Source organism: Pogoniulus pusillus, chromosome 7 (genome assembly GCF_015220805.1).
Source record: "Pogoniulus pusillus isolate bPogPus1 chromosome 7, bPogPus1.pri, whole genome shotgun sequence".
NCBI lineage: Eukaryota > Metazoa > Chordata > Aves > Piciformes > Lybiidae > Pogoniulus > Pogoniulus pusillus.
The window spans coordinates 28,252,597-28,270,242 of NC_087270.1; the positions used below are offsets into that span (position 1 = coordinate 28,252,597).

General features: G+C 37.4%; 1 protein-coding gene across 2 annotated transcripts in view; it reads left to right on the top strand.

Annotated features, from left to right (window-relative positions):
* ATAD2B (ATPase family AAA domain containing 2B) overlaps positions 1-17,646 on the top strand; it is an 88,495-nt gene that overhangs the window by 44,971 nt on the left and 25,878 nt on the right. Inside the window, exons 17-23 of one of the 2 annotated variants that reach the window (XM_064146372.1) lie at positions 3,611-3,743; positions 5,422-5,608; positions 6,261-6,446; positions 7,670-7,805; positions 8,111-8,307; positions 11,563-11,722; positions 15,285-15,407. In XM_064146372.1, coding sequence (XP_064002442.1) covers positions 3,611-3,743; positions 5,422-5,608; positions 6,261-6,446; positions 7,670-7,805; positions 8,111-8,307; positions 11,563-11,722; positions 15,285-15,407 — 1,122 coding nt within the window. The remainder of the gene's footprint in view (positions 1-3,610; positions 3,744-5,421; positions 5,609-6,260; positions 6,447-7,669; positions 7,806-8,110; positions 8,308-11,562; positions 11,723-15,284; positions 15,408-17,646) is intronic. The other variant, XM_064146373.1, reaches the window with a different exon arrangement.

A 17,646-nucleotide genomic window follows, 5' to 3' on the forward strand; every position in this document is an offset into this window, starting at 1 on the left:
TGACATCACCATTGTTTCCCTTTCACAGCCTATGATCTAGTTCTTCTCACCAAAACATTCTACTCTGCTTCAAGCTAGCACAGATACATACTATTTTCCACTGCTCTTACCTAGGATCACTCTCACTGCCCCCAGCCATGTAAATGGTACTTGTGGTTGTACGTGAGTAACTTGAAAATAGCCCAGTAATAAAGCAGGTCTGTGACAGCCATGACTGCCTTTTGGTTCCTGTTCCAGGGCACGCTTTGAGACTGTGGCCCTGGCAACTGAAACTCATCATTGGGCTGGGTGGGGCAGTTCCTCCAGCCCAGACGTGTATTTTTCCTCTGTCCCTTCCACTTACTCTAGTACTTAAGGCCCTTTCTTAAACTGTCCTAGCAGTCTCATCCAAAAGTTAAGTCTTTTTATTGGGTTAGTTTTCTGCTGACCGTGGGATAACTGGAGGTTTTAACAAGCGTTGGAGTTGCAGCTGGGCTCCATTCCGTGCCATGTGATGGTGGGCAGGGGGAAGTGAACTGACTTGCAGCTGCAGTTAGATCATATTACGAACCTTTGATGGTATTAGACTTAACCAAAGTTGTTTCAGGTGTTTTAAGTTTCTCTACATACTGTTAACCTGTTCATAAACCCCACTGAGAGGTCGGTAATTTTGAGGAATTAAGTGTTCCCTGTCATTACTGTGAAGTTTTACTTCAGAAAGTTTTGTTGATATTTCTGTTCATTACTGCCTAATAGTGAGTTTGGAACCATTCATTGATACAAATAGTTTTATTATATAACTCTACTGCTATGGCTACTTTGAAATGTTTGTAGTTAATGAATTTTGGATATACACAAACTAAGATTTCTTTAAACATTACCTCTGTACATTATTTTTTCTTCTAACACCTTTAAACCCAAGAAAAGATTGAATAATAAGCTTAATTTGTGTTAAAACCCAGCAAAATTGCCTTTCATATGCAATCATTTTAAATGTAAATGCAGATTACACACCAGGGCTTTGATTTTTCTTGAATCAGAGTTAGGTGCATGGCAGATGCCTGGAGGTGTGCTTGCAGTCAGGGAGTCTCGCTTCCTGCATGTCTTTGCAGTTCATTGGCAATTCCTGTCCCTTGTCATTCTGTGAGTCAGATGTCAAGCAAAGGATATCACAGAGGCTTGATGCTTCTGATTAAAAGATAGGCTGCTTTTTTTGAATAATTACCTATTTTAGGAGGTGCATGAGCATAGGATTTACCCTGTAGTCTGGATTTGGTATTGAAAAAAAACTTGTCTCTGTAGAAACTGAAGTGAGTCAAGAGTTAGAGACCTATGTCTAGTTGATTGCCCAGAGCTAAATGTCCAGCAGGGTATGAGCTGTTTTTTTCCTGCTATGGACTAGTTTTTTGCCACTGATTGTGGTCTGCAAGTCTTTTCTATCATTTTATCCTCTGAGGTGTGTGACTGCATTGTTCCTTGCTGAGGGGTATGGCACACCCTCATCCCATACCAGCAGAATGTTATTCCTGCCCAGACTAGACTGAATCCAGTTCCTTGCATCACGCAGCCAATGAAAGGAAACTTTACTGTCTCTTTAACAACTTTTACTGGGACCATCTATCTAGATACATAGCCCTTAAACATTGCCCACGTTCACAGAGCCTTGCAGTTCATTCCTTTGTCCTGTGGGTGATGACTTTCACCTTCTTTTCAGCCCTCTGCCTTATCCCAGAGTTTGCCTTATGTGCAAGGTGAGGTTGGAGTGTATTGGCAAGGTGGGGTTAGAAAGCAGAAGGATTAATTACACAGAAGAAGCCTAGGGCACCAGCTGCGACAGACACACACACACACAGCCCAACACTCCCGCTCTGTCTTACAGATCTAGGTTTTGTGTTCTTGTTTTTGGACATCTCAGCTAAGCCTATGAGTGAAGTAGACATCACCATTGTTTCCTTTTCACAGCCTATAATCTAATTTCTCATTAAGATATTCCAATTTGCCTCAAACTAGCACAGATGCAGTGGGTTATATATTTGAGAATAACACTTGCATCTCTCAGTATTTTGCACATTCTCATCAGTCTATTTGTCTGGGTAATTCTGTCCAGTTTAAGATGGACACAGCTGTTAGTATTTCTGGTGGTTGCCCTGAACAGCAGTGTACCAAAGTGACTCTGGGCTGCTCATCCACCACAGCATTTTGTTTTTCAAGGAACCTGGCCTCTGTCCTGCTCTTACTATACCGCTGAGTGCATGTGAACTTTTTTATTCCTTTGTTGCAGACTTTTCTCTCTGAGAGTGAGTGGCTTGCTTAGGGTAATGTCAACCAAACTCCTTTCCTGGGGCAAAGAGGGTCTTGCAGCAAATGTTTTTCCCATTAGCAAATTGCAGCAGTCTACTCTTAATCCCATTGAAGTTCTGGTACTGTACTGAGTTTTAATCTGTCAACTGGTTGTTGTGGTTTAGTGCCATACTAGTCTTAATTTGTAGTTATGTCTCTGTAGTCTGTCATTTGAATGCAATCTGTCTTTTGGGTTTAGTGTTTTATTTCTGAAGGTCTGTAGAGAAAGTACTTCAGTTCTGCTGTATTAGCAAAAGAACTAAAAAAGGTAAGGTACAGTGTATGAACATGAAACAAATTGAACTGGTTGTGGTAAAAAGTAATTTGATATTCTTTGGCAGATTATGAGACGGTGGAAAACAATTGGAAGAATCATGGAATTTTTCAGATTGGAAAAAGCTTTTAAGATCATTGGGTCCAACAGTCATCTAATCCTACCAACACTGGTGCTAAACCACTTAGCACCAGATCTCTGCATCTTTTAAACATTTCAAGGGATGGGATTCAACTACCTCCCTGCAGAGTGAAGAAATTTCTTCTAATACTCAATGTGAACCTCTGCTGGTGCTACTTGAGTCCATTTCCTCTTGTCCTATCACTTCTTACTAGGGAGCAGAAACTAACCCTCATCTCCCTGCAACCTCTTTTCAGGAAGTTGTAGAGAGATAAAAAATATCTCTTCTCAGCCTCCTTTTCTTCAGGCTAAGCAACTCCACGTCCCCCAGCTGTTTCTCATAAGACCTCTGCTCCAGACCTTTGACTGACTTTGTTGCCCTTCTCTGGACCAGCTCCAGCACTTCAGTGTTTTGTAGTGAGGGTCTCGAAACTGAATACAGTATTCCAGATGTGGCCTTACCAGTGCTGAATATAGGAGGAGTTCTTCATAAACATAGATTACCTAGTCATGCAGTGAATCATTTTGGAATAAGTGTCCCTGTAAAAATTTGGACACGTAAAACATGTAAGTACAAAATTCTATGTAGTTAGAGATTTTACACTTTCAACCTCGAAAGACCTCTAGCTGTGAGAAACAGGTTCATAACAGGTTAAACAGCAGCTGTGTTCAGGAAGTTGTTCTGCTTGATGGTTGTAAATAATAAATTACAGTTATGATTAGACTTCTGTCATGTTTTGGCTTTGAAGTAGTAAGTACTTCGTGTTCTGACATTTAGACACTTTTTTCTATACTTTTGGACTTAGTTTACATGAAGAAAATTGTGATGTCTTTTCTTGTTTGTTTTCTGTGTACTTAGATGTGATAAGGTTCTAATTAATACATTTCTTGGAACAGATGTACCAAGTCTAATATTAGATAATAGTGAAGATGAGAATGCCTCCTCAATTTTTGAGACGAGCTGTCACTCGGGATCACCAAAGAAACAGTCATCAGCTGCTATACATAAACCCTACCTTCATTTTACTATGTGAGTCTTTCTCTAAATGTGTGTAACCAGAAATTCTTATGTTAGGAGAGGTAACAAAGGTGACCTTCTGCTTACTGGTGGGTGTTCTGCAATAGAAACATCTAAGCATATGGACGAGACTTCAAATATGGGAATGGCTTTAGGAAAGACCATGACATAGGCACAGTAATCAGAAATACCTTGCAACAAACAGACGTAGCTTAGGTGTAAGGCTGTTAAAGGCAATTCTTGTTTGATTTGAAAGATTGAGAACTGAGAAGAGATGTATAGTTTGCTTTTTCTTGGTCTAAAGTACTGTTGAGCTTCAGTATATGCAGCTGTTTGGATGCATTACATAACCAATGCATTCAGCATCTCTAACTCCTTTTTTTCTCATGGAAGGTTTTGGGAAAATGTTCATTTAGAAAGCATGTGTGAAATTTGATTGAGTCTTTCCTGTATAAATTAAACTTGCTGCAGTAATTGTAATAAACATAAGGTTTCTTTTTGTATTAAGAATGGTTTTAGAGTAGTTTGTGATAAGATTCTGTGCAGAGTTTGCTAAATAAAGAAAACGAGGTTAGGAAACTGTTCAGTGGTAGTACTGTTTAATAGAGCCATCTTGTGGAAAACTGCTAAATTTTTTGTGAGAGGGAGAAATGGCAGAATAACATCTATGGAAATCTAAGCTTAAAAGTAAGGATTTGAGTTTGAGGTACATAGTCGAGTATATTAATGCCAAATATAAACTTTCATTCTGAGATTAGGAGAGGGCAATCAAAACTGAAAACAACCCTATATATTTGTGTGAATGTGTGTCTAAATTAAGTAATCCTGGAACCTGTATTTAATTCTGTGTAGTATGTAACCCTCCCTTAATCTGTTTTTTTGACCATTTTTGTTTGCTATCTGTGTGTGTAACCTCTATTACCAGTTCTTAGCTTTTAACCTGAAATAAAACCGGGCAGTCTTGTTTCACTGCCCAAGCTGTTTGAGGTGCAGGCAAAAGTGCTTTAACAAGAGAAAATGCAAATTAAAAAGTTTTATGTATCATGATTGTAAGGACTCCTTAGGATTTCTTCTCAACAGCAAAACTGAACAATAAGTTAATATTTGCAGGTTTTCCTTTAAAATATTTCTTCTCTCTGGAAATCTGCTGAATAGAAGTGCATGGATAGTCTCTAATAGATGCTAAGTAGTTACTTTATTCAATCTATTTCAGGTCCTATTTCTCAAACAAAGTATTGAAATATTAGGTGGTTCTTGCTAATCTTTAGTATCACTTAAAGGATGAATGGATTGACCTGGGCTACTAACAAGATGCATTGGTAAACAGGACTGAACTAGATATAATTAAATAGATATCTTCACTGGAAATACATTAAATCTTTTTATATGATCCAGGAATTAACTTTAAATAAACTGGTTATAACCAAAATTTTCACAGATATAATATGCATAGCTTTGAACAGATGAATTTAAATTAAATTGTTGTGAAATGTAAGAATAAATAGAGCTGAAGTTGTTGAGACTCAGAATAGTGCTCAGGAATAGCAGAGTTAGTTGAATCTTTTTAAGCTATTGTAGAAGCTCTTCACCATTACTGAACGTTTCCTGGATTCTAGAATACTTTATTTATATTGATCCATTGATAACATCAGCATGTTAATTGTATTTTGTAACTGTTACTGTATTGCAGGTCAGCTTATCACCAGCCAACCTCTTACAGACCGAGATTACTGCTATCTGGAGAGAGAGGTTCGGGTCAGACTTCGCACCTTGCTCCAGCACTATTGCACACTCTTGAAAAATTCTCTGTACACAGGCTAGATCTGCCAGCACTTTATTCAGTCAGTGCCAAAACACCTGAAGAGTCATGTGCACAGGTGACATTTCAGATTGTCTTGTAATGATTTAATTAATTTTGAGACGGGTTAGTTGCATCAGTATAAACACAGATAACTGAAATGTATTTTAAAAGCCAGGTTTTCATAGGCTCCTCTTTTCACAGTTAAAAGAAAGAGGTATCTGGAGATTGATTGAGATCTCTGCTGATTAGTGAGAGTAGTTAATTTTTACCTTGCCCCCTCAGTCATGTACCTGATGTCAAGCAAGATTAATCTGGCTATTGGAGTCATTCCTGATTTTATTGTCATTCACTTGTGTCTGAATTGGTGTGCTTTAGTTACAGGTTCATTTCCCTAGTTTTAAATGCTTTAGGTTTCAAAAGAATTTGTGTTGGATTTTACATGGATTGCAAACTATTTTAGTTTTCACCTTGACTGTTCACTCTTAGCAAGCTTTTAAAACCCTATGACAAGTAGTCTCCCTATCATCTTGACATAAGATAATTGCATGATGCGGCTACCAGTTACAAACACTTGTTGAGAAAGCCTCTATCATTAGACCATTATATTTCGCTGGAACATCTGTACATGAAATACCACAGTCATTCCCTAGTCCACAGGAGTTTTATTACTCACTAGTAATAATAACAATTAGTTTCTTAGTTTAACTACCACTTTTTGTTTTAATTAGATCTTTCGTGAAGCTCGAAGAACAGTACCAAGTATTGTTTACATGCCTCATATTGGTGATTGGTGGGAAGCTGTCAGTGAAACTGTGAGAGCTACTTTTCTAACTTTGCTGCAAGATATACCGTCTTTCTCCCCTATATTTCTACTGTCTACCTCTGAGTCCATGTATAGTGAATTGCCTGAAGAGGTAAGTTTATTATTGAAGGAGGTGTTTTTAGTGGGGGAGGTGTGTGCTCTTCAGAATGTTCTGATCATGTGAAAACATTCTGATTTGCAGTGGTTTTCTAGCCTATTTTAAAATGTGTCAAACAAACAATGTGCTATTAACTGAATGTTTATAGCCTGCTTTAATAGGGAATGTATTGAACATATTACTGATTTTTCTTAATCTCCATCCTACTTTGCTGAGAAGACAGAATTCTTCATTTTTCAGTAGTTTGTTTTGACACAACTACAGTATAATTTAAATGCAGATTTAGTATAATGTCTTTTAACCTTTGCATCTTCTCAGGCTCAGAACAGGGGAGGAGAGTTTCTATTTTTTTTTTCCTTTTCTGCCCTTTCTCTTCTTTTTTGCTGCAGCTCTAGTCTTTGTTAGGATTGTGGGATGCTGCAAGTTTAGAGACTACATGTAATGGCTTAGAAATAACACTTTAGCCTAGTTCCTAATTGCAAACAAGTATAGGAATTTTCCATAGGTGTTGAGGAAAAGGTACATAAAGTTAGGGATAGGACACAGAATAATAATAACTGATAAATGTATATATTTCCATTCATTTGCTGAATAGTTTACACTTGGTTTATACAAGCTTTTTTCTGCTCAGTTCACCCTTCACTTCTCTCTCTGTGGCTCTCTTTGCTTGCATGGCTTCTCTTATCTCCCTTTTAACCTTCTGCTGGCTCAAGCAACTAATATATTGTGTCTCTTGAGGTACCAAGAAAGGGAAAGGTGTGTGTGTGTGTGGGAAGTCTGTAGCAGTTCCTCTGGACTGCCCAGGGCAGGGAAAAAGCTGAATTATTGTACAAGGGGATCCTTCTGTTGTTGTTAATTTGCAAATATGCATGCAAAATATACCCTGTTGTGTATTTATTTGTGTATTTATTGCCTTTTATACTTTTTATATTTAGTCCACCTTTATGACTATAACTTTCATTTTGCTTCCAAGTTCTGTGTTTTGTTTGATAATTTACTCTAGAGGAAAATTTCAGTTTGTTGAGGTCCAAATCCAACCTACAACACTACAGAAAACTCAGTGACAGTTAGAAATATTTGTTTTCCCTAGGCTGTGTATGCAGCTTTGGGTAGAGTTTGCTATCTTCTCTGCTGTGGAGAGTTGTGAAATTTCATTGATCATGTATTTTTTAAGTGTGGGTTCAGTTCTGATAAGGGTGCTTTTTTTTTTCTCCTAGGTGAAATGTATTTTCAGAATCCAGTATGAAGAGGTTTTTTATATTCAAAGACCAAGTGAAGAAGACAGATGGCGATTTTTCAAAGGATTAATTCTTGATGAGGCAGCAATGCCCCCACCAAGAAGGAAACAGGCTGGTAAACTAAGTTACAGTAAAAACATTAATACTGTGGTCTGAATGTTTTGGTTTATGATATTTTCCTTTTTCAAAAGATGTGAGTAAATGACAGTGTAACATTTAACAGTGTTAATGAGTGCCCTTGAATAAATTCTGTGCAATACAGTTGCCAGTTTTGGAAAACCAAGAGTTGAGGGGTTAAGGGTGCAGTGGTAGTTAAATTGATGAGGTAGATGAAGTACATAATGAAATTTGGAGTGACATAATCCTGAGAGCCTCAGTTGTTAAGGTTTCTGTTGCCTGACTTGGTTTTTGTTTCCCTAGCTCTTCGTGCTCTGGAAGTTCTTCCTCTTGCACTGCCATGTCCTGCCCGTGAGCTGTCAGAAGCAGAAAAACAGCGAATGGAGGACCAGGAAGAGAACACATTGAGAGAGCTGCGATTGTTTCTCAGGGATGTTACCAAGAGGCTGGCCACAGACAAACGCTTTAACATCTTCAGCAAACCGGTGGATATTGAAGAGGTCTTGTTTCAGTAATGTGCAAACAATGAAGTTGAAGCTATTAGAAAAAGAATATAAATTAAACAAAGGAAATTAGTAAATGTGAAAACCAGATATTTGATCCATGATTTCTCCAATCCAGAATGCTAAATTTCAGCTGATGAGATAGTCACATCTCATCATCTCTGATGCAAGGAGCTGGAGCATGTTCTCTGGCTACTGAAAATTCTTGTGCATTCTTGTAAATTTTGTGACTGAAATAGGCATTTAAAAATGCCATCACAACTATTCTCTACCAATGCTCTTCAAGTATTTGAAACCATAAATACAATTTTTTTTAAATAAAAGCTTTTACAACATTGTAATCATAGGCATGATAATATTGGGAAAGTGATCTGTGTTCTGTAATGTTTTCAGCATTAATAGTATCGTTGAGTAATTTCAGCAGTAATGCTTGTGGATGCCATTAATCACAGATGGTAGCACATTATAAGTCATTAACTGGTTGATTATGAAGCACACACCTAACTGATGAGACAGTTTGATCTGTAAATCTATTTTCAGGTACTGCTATATGAGTAGGATTGTATTCAGTCTGACTCCAAGATCAGAGGCTGGCCCATTGCTTAAAGAAAAAAAGCTCAATTGCTTCTGAAGAGAAGCATGTGTTTTGGAAGACATGAAGATCAGTATGAGACATTAAACCGTAGAATTGTTTGGGTTGGAAGGGCCCTTTTATAGCATCTAGTTCTAACCCCCTTGTATGGGTAGAAGCACCTACTAGACCAGGTTGCTCAAGGCTATGGACACTTCCAGGGTTGGAGTTTCCTGAGGTTTTCTGGGCAATCTGTTCCAGTGCCTCACAACCATTCTGCTTTGAAGTCTTTACCCCTTGTCCTATCAGTATATGCTGGTGTAAAAAGTTCTCCAATTATCCTGTAGGCCCCCTTCAAATACTTGGAAGGTTGCTATAAGGTGTCCCTGGAGCCTTCTTCACACTAAACAGCCCAAACTTTTCTTGGCCTCTTTTTCATAGGGCAGGTGCTCTAGCCTCCATTCAGCTTTGTGGCCCTCTTCCACATCTGCTCTCAACATTTCTATTATCTTTTGTTGAGGGCTTTAGAGCTCCCAAAAGCTAAAAAAGAAGAGCTTCAGAAGTACAGCACTGTACAAAGCATTTTTTGTGTAAAAAACATGCAGGATAAAACAAACATCTTCTATGGGCCCTGAAGTTCTCTTTTGGTTTGAGCTTTCCGCAGTGCTTGGTAGCTAACTGCTTTTTGAACAGCTTACAAGAGCTTTTTGGTGTGGCAGCTTAAAGTGTGAGCATAGTATGAGCAGTAACTTTTTATTTATTTAAAAAGATTTATGATGACACTACTTGGGAGGTCTGATTTTGTAGGAAACATTTTGTGCTCGTAGTGAAGGCATTTTCTTTCCCCAAAGAACTTGTGAGATCCATCTCAGGTGAATAATGGGCTGCCCGGGGAGGTGGTGGAGTCGCCGTCCCTGGGGCACTTCAAGGCAAGGTTGGACGTGGCACTTGGTGCCATGGTCTAGCCTTGAGCTCTGTGGTAAAGGGTTGGACTTGATGATCTGTGAGGTCTCTTCCAACCCTGATGATACTATGATAAGGCCGCACAATGAAAGGACAAATGACCATCCTTGTTCTGTAGATGGATAGAACTGAAATGAGAATTTGTTATTTAAAGACTTGCCAAAAACTCTGCTAATATATCACAGCACTAGAATGTAAATGTAATCCTTTTAATCCCAACTGATATATTTGAGCACAGGACTATTGTTCCTTTCTGCAGCAGCCTGTCTGCTCAACTTCCTTAGAAAATGTGTTAAGTTTGTTCTACTCCTACTTGCATTGCAGAGAATGTTGCTGTGTGATAAGGACTTTTGTGAACTAATTCAGTGACAGTGTTTACAGTTTTCAGTAAGGGTTCTTTCTGATGATATGCTAGCAAGAGAAGGAAGCCTGTTTTTTGGCTTTCCAATCTCTAAACCAGTTATCATCATGTTTCCATAGAAGGAGAAAAGAAAGAGAATTTTTGCAATTTAATTTTTTTTATCATAAATGTCAACGTATATATTTAAGGAATTAGGCGGTAAACTTCTGTGCTGAAGTGATGCCTTAATGTTAGTTGATGTTTTAGTATGTTTTTTTGTATAAATGTCTACAGATAATTTATTAAACAAAAAAAAAATCTTACAGAGCCATTATGGCTTGATCAGAAAATGTATTTAGCTCTTCAGTGTTTTGACAGCCACAATCATACGTAGGTGGTTTGAAAAGGAAAAAAAACAGTACTGTTTCTGAGGCTGTCAGTGTTTTTAATTGGTTGTAATACTAATCACATTTAAACATCCCAGTATGTTTTGCTTTTGGGTTTTTTATTCCCTTGAAATAACTAACAATTTAATAAGGGTCTGGTTTTTTTTTTTGGTGAACTTTGTTACAGCAGCTGTGCTAGATACTCTTATGGTGTTATTGATTACATTAAATACTTTTTGGTGCACCTTAGTGATTGCCAAATCACCAGTCAAATTAAGCTCATAGTAAGCTGTGAACTGTGACAGAAGGCTTTGTCTTTAGACTGTCTTTCTGTATTCAGGCTAATGTCTTCAATTGATAAAACCTAACTTTTTATTGTCGTTGAATGAGTGATTGAAGGAAGTGTTTGATAGAAGATATTTAAAAGCTGATAATTTGACTGCTTGGTTTAATGAGAACTCCACCTGCAAGCTGAACAAAGCATGACTTCCTTAGGTTTTCCTGGAATTTTGAGTTAGGCTGGCTCATTTGGGTTTTGTTTCCCTAGAGGTTTCCCTGGGGTTTTGAGTTATGCTGACTGATTTGTTTTTTTTTTTTTTTTTTCCTGGGGTTTTGAGTTAGGCTGACTAATTTGGGATTTTTCTTCTTTCTAACCCCAGACAGTGTAATGAGACTTTTTCTTTTTTTTCTAAAGTTAATAAAATGCAAAGCACATTTACATTAAAATATCTTGTCTCAAAAATACCGTTACATTCAAGTTGAAAGATAAACAGATCTTTTTTTGGGGGAAAAAATGTAGCTTTGGAAGTCGTATGTTTTGTTTAGTTTGAAACTTGTGTTTTCAAAGAAAATTTGTTCAGAAATCACGAAGTTTACTTCATGTGTTAGAGCTAAGCATGTGGAATGAATAAGAGTATAAAGATGTGAAACTGGGAATGTTCAAATGGAGTGCATATGGTCCTGTGTCATTTCTGTATGCTGTTTGTTTATAGGTTTCAGATTACCTTGAAGTGATCAAAGAGCCAATGGACTTATCAACTGTAATAACCAAAATTGATAAACACAACTACTTAACAGCCAAGGATTTCCTAACGGATATTGACCTGATCTGCAGCAATGCATTGGAGTACAATCCAGACAAAGATCCTGGAGGTAAGGGCCTACTGTGTTTTGGCCTATGTAAACCAAATGCCTAGTATGTAATCACGTGTGGAATTACTGTGTGGGCATTTAAATAAACGGCATGCTATGTGATAATTAGGATAAACAAATCCTAAGGGTTTGTGCTTTTTAATATTAGGAAGCATGTGGTCCACTAGAGGACATTAAGAGAGCAGGAAAACTACAGAAATTGAGAGTTGTTTTCTAATAAATTGAGTTTTGTAGCTTCTTTTCAAATTCGATAGCTCCTTTTCAGTGAGTACACTTTTTATATACACAAAACCCCAATGTAATTTTGAGAGCTTTGTAGAGAATCCCATGTGTGATCTGGCAGTGCCCTGCTTTATTTCCACATTGCCTTCTAACAGTAAATTCACAGACAGAAATTAAGAACTATTTATTTGGGAATAGAAATAGCAGGATAAATCATCAGGCAAGGAAGTCAGTTGCAGCTGATTAGGAGAGATTAGAAAGTATTGTCTTGACAAAGTGTGATGGGCTGCTTTCAATTAAAATGGAATTTGTAGATTGAAATGCATGTAAAAGCTGTTCATGCTCAAAACTAGGGAGAGAACATCTTGTGCACTTTTTGCCTACAGTGTACATTGCCAAAGAAAAACCTTTCAGCTGTCAGCTTCAGGAGTCATCAACAAAACAACAAGGAAGCACTATTTGAATGTAATTGTATTTAACATGTGTGATACTGGGGAATCTGGATCTACCTACAAATGTAATCCAGGATGTTAAAAGCCTTTAATTATGGCCTTATTTTCTGTATTTTTCTCCTTAAATTTTTTACTTTTTAGAGACATTTTCAGACTTCTCATACATGGACTTGATACAGTGTAGTCTGATCAAGTAGTTAGGTTTATCACTTTGCCTTTTGAACCCAGTGCTGGTTCATATCTGTGGAAAGTAAATTTCCTTTCTGCAATTCATGAAGCATTTTGGTTTACAACTGAAAAAAATACACTGATGAAATACAGCAAAAGATTTTGTTTTGGCTTCTTGATGCTGCACTTTTGAGGAATACCAATATGTAATTGATGGGAACTAAATCTGAATGTCTCTAAAGAATGCCTGTTTAGAAGATGAGGGCTGTGAGGTGGACCACTGACTGCATCTGATCTGTTTGTGACTTAGTGATGGGCTTTGGGAAGAAAATTACTAATACACACCCACCCTTTGTTCTTATTTTCAAGCCATTGGATCTGTGGGCTTGGTTGTTTAGTTCTAGGAAATACAGTCTGAAGAGGTATGGGTTTGGTTGTTGTTTTTTTAAGTTACAAAGCAGGTATGTCACTACAAACTCCTGAGGTCAGGTCAGATCAGCTCAGGCTCATAAATAACACATTTCACAGGTTCAGTGCAACAGAAATATGAAACAACAAAGGCAGCTTGGGGAACATTTAGTGACAGAAGTTTTCATTTGAGCTTGTCCAAAGAGAAAGAGTCTTACATGTATTGAGTGAGCCAGAATAGGAATGTGTTTTCCAGTTTTCCTTGCCATCAGGACTGAGCTGTTAGAAGAGGATCTGGCTATTTCTGGGTTAATTTTTGGATTACAGTTTCTTATGACTGAGTAGGTAATGCAAGCTAGTTCTTTCCTCTGGGTTGTCAACAACTAATGATATATTGCTCTCCTGACATGCAGGATTTCTTGAGCTGTTGTAAGGAGCACAGTGCTGAAACAGCACATCGTGTCTATTCTGAAAAAGCATTGCATTGCATTAGAAATTCAGATGCATTAACCAAATATTAACCTGTAAACACTTTAAAGAATATAAGCTGGGCATATATGCTTGCCTCTGCTTTTGTTTGAATTTGCAGAAGAATCCTACTGTACTTGTTTCTACTCTGTTACTCAGTTGGAAAGGCAATTGGAGTCTCAGGCTGGCTGGTTTTAATACGCAGTACAGATACTCAAAACTGCCTTCTTTCTTTGATACTTTTTATGTTGTTTATTTGTTTACTTTGTTTTTTTCCAAGTGAAATTTCAGCTAGTTTATGCTGTAAGATTTTAATTCTTCCACCTCCATTTTTTGACCAGCAAAGGTCAAACCTTGACCTCCATAAAGACATGGAGACATAACCATAGGATATTGGTATACTATTATTATTATACATAATAGTATTTGCCTCTTAGTGGGAAAGTCTTGTCCATCACAGGATATGAAGAAAGTAGTAATAGTTCAACTTCAGCATGTGATAAAAATCTAATACTACAAAACTATTATCTGCAAAGCAGGCAATGTGTGTTTTGTGATCATGAAACATAATGCTTTACAAATACATGTGGCCAAATATTTCTAGTTTCTACTTGATTTAAGTGGCAATAGATTTCAACAGGAAACATTCAGAGCTCATTTGAGCTGGATACTGGATATTCTTTTTCATTCAGCAGTTTTTCCAGCTGTAAAATCTGCAGTTTCTAGAATTGCAAATTTTAATAAATGATCACTGATTTTCTTAATTGTCATCTCTAGTGATTATTAAAAAAGATTAAATCTGCTAACTGTATAATATGTAGGAGACATTAATACTGATATTTGCTGTTGAAGTATCTCCATCAACTGGAGAAAGTAATTCAGTATGGATGAACTGACAATTATCTGTGTTTGTACTTTAGAAGCAAACAATGAGTGTTGTAGGTTTTATTGAGAAGTAGCATTCTAGATGCTGATTTTCTTCACGTATTGGCTTGCTTACAGTTACTTTTCAAATTTCAACAGCACTGGCATAATTTCTTTTGTGTATTTCAAAGATACAGGAATGTCTTCTTTGAAAAAAACCAAACATTTTCTTCATGAGTCACATTTAGGCTTCCAATATGGCAATATTTTTTTTTTTTGTCCTGTTCCCCAAATACCAATGAAAATGTAGCAGACTCAAGGCTTGTTTCTTCCCAGTTTTTCCTCAATGGATTAAAATGAGAAATAGCTGTTCAATATAAGCAATACAGTAATCTGGTTTAGCACAATTTCAAATCTTCTAGCAGCTGTTAAATAAAAATTGAGCAATAATTTAGGGTTGAAAACAGGAGGAGGAATATAAGCAAGCCAGATCTATCTGACATGTTCAGGAGACATCCAGTATGATTTTACAGGCAATATAATTGTGTGAATGTTCCTAGATGCCAGTGGGTAAATTAATTCCTGGATAAGTCTTCTATTACTTGTGTGACTCTCTGCACTGTACTTCAGTATACTGTGTAGATCTTTGGCCTGTAGGGACTGATACACTTGCTGATTCCAGCAACCTCTAAGGGCTGCAACTTGATTTAGGTGTGTTCACTATTCAGTTTGCATTTGTTTAGAAATGCCACTGTTGATTAAAGGAACAATTGGTACTTCCAAAAACTCCTTAAATAACTGGGTTGTCATTTTTTTAGCATGTTAAGGTATTGATCCACCTACATTGTCATGCATTTGTTATTTTTCCCAGTTACTTCTGTCTGTGTCGGTGTTGTCATACACAATACACAACAACATAAAATGGTAAAGAACTTACATGACTGGGATAGAATTAACAAATGTGCTCTCTTGTTTTCTAGATAAAATAATAAGACACAGAGCTTGCACGTTGAAGGACACTGCTCATGCTATCATCGCTGCTGAACTGGATCCAGAGTTTAACAAGATGTGTGAAGAAATCAAGGAAGCGAGAAGAAAAAGAGGTATGTTTAACTTCATTTATCTTAAAAAGAATTAAATTAAAGATGGAATGTGTGCCAGACTCAGGCAGTGCATGTTAAAAGGTGACTTAGCTCGAGTTTTTCCAGGTATGTGAGCTGGTCTCCTAAGGCACCATCCCCTTCAAAAGAAGGATGCATTGGCTGTTGGTTCAAAAAGTACTGTGGGATACGGTGAACGGATAAATGCTGACATTGCTGTACTAACTGAAGATGTGGTGAAACCAGAGCTATGTTCTGAAAATGCAATGTAATGCAACATAATAACTGTTATATCTTGGGAGAATGGCATTCAAAATGGTGGATTTTCAGTTCACTCCAGCATGTGCACGAGTATACATTTGCTGATAATCTATTGATAAAGAAACAACTATTACATACACATTGTTGGGGGCATGAATTTGACATTCCAATATTCCAGAATCAGGGAATAGTTCACCACATCAAAGGACATCACTGACTTAGCTTTATTTAAATTAGTGCAGTTGTTTTTAACTTTTAGTCCATAGACCTCCAAGTTTATGCATAGCTTCCTAAAGTATTCAAAAGTCAAACATAATCCTGTGTGGCAACAGAGCTAAGGTCACATAAAAGATGCTCTACGTCCATGGAAAAAATTTCATGTTCTGAAAAGTGAAAAAAGGTTTAAAATTACAGAAGTATAACATTAGAACAAAATTTCATGCTGACTTAGGGTTACTGATTTTTATAATACCAGCTGTGCCTTGGCAAATTTGTTTCCTGATTTGCTTCCTGCATTGGTGAAGAAACTGCATTATTTAATGTCTATGTTGAATTTAGCTGGGCTTAGTGTGTAGCTCCTAGTTCTTGAAATGCTTCTATCAGTAGACTCAAGACCCTTTATTAATAAATGCCTCTGAACTATATAAGTATCTGTAGGATTTTTCTTCTTCAGGTTTAAATGGATACAATTACTTTTATTTTCCCATTCAGTCACACATTTTCTTTTCGTCTAATTCTGTACATGCTTCCAATGTGTGTCTTGGATTGTGGATAAGAGCACCAATTGTAGTTCACAGTGGTTGTAAAATAGAACTAGTATAATGCCTTCTGTAGTTTCTATCAGAAGTGTAAGAATATTCACAATTCTGGCCTTAGTGTCATACTGTGAGCTATGCTCAGTTAATTATCTTTATGAGTCCCCCCCGATTGTTAAAGGTTACTGCTTCCGAGGTTACAGTAACTGTTTGTAAGAGCTCTTTGTTAGAGAGATTGACTTTATAGCTTCTAAGTCTCTCTTTGCGAGTGTCCCAAGGGCTAACTGGAATGCTGCCCCTTTCTCTTGTGGCACTCACCAGACAATATATATTTCTGGAGACTTTGTTGAAAGAGGTGGGTTATCAAAAGTTAGAGTTAAGTCTGATGATGTCATGCAATGAACTTGTCACATCAGAGAAAAACCCAAAGGCTATTGGGTAGCAGACCTTCAGGTATGGGTTGGTGAATGGCAGTGCCCATTTTCTGTGAGTGGCAGCAGCTCACATGCAACAGAAGGCAAATTTTGAAGTGCATTCTGTGCGTTGGTATGGAAACGGTTACAGCGTCACAGATGCCTGCAAGGTGCTTGTACTTTTGCACTACCTTGTGGTGATTTGAAGAACAAATGAGGTTTGTAGTTTGTCCTGCTTGCAGAGTGTGGAAGACTGAGATCATCTAGGAATTAGCACAGGTCAAAGGTTTGGAATACATGGAAGATGCTTAACTGGTTATGAATTAGTTGAAATGTTGAATGAATTGAAATGTATCAAGATTTTTGGGGTCTGGGAAACTTTATGCTGTAAGACAAGTACAAGAGTTTGTCCTATCCCTGGGTCAGGAGCTGTATCAAAGATGGTGGTGTAGAACATGAAGAAGGTGGCACTTAAAGCATGTAGTCTTGGTACTGGTCATTGTAGTTAAGTGGAAGAAACATGAATACTGAGCAGCCTTGCCATTACTTGTGGTTCATTCTACAAAGTGGGCTTGGCAAGACAGTAGGTCAGCAAAATCAGTCTCATTTGCTAGTCAAGACTTTGATGTGCACACTGTTTTGTAACATTTTGGACAAGGGATAACAAAGGCATATGCTTGCATTTTCTTCTTTTGATTGGATGTCCACAAGGTTATTAAGGAATTTGTGGCTGCTTCTTTGGACTGATTACCAAATAGTGAGATACAGAAGTGATCCTCAGATCCACCTTCCTGCCCTCAGCTTCATAGTAAG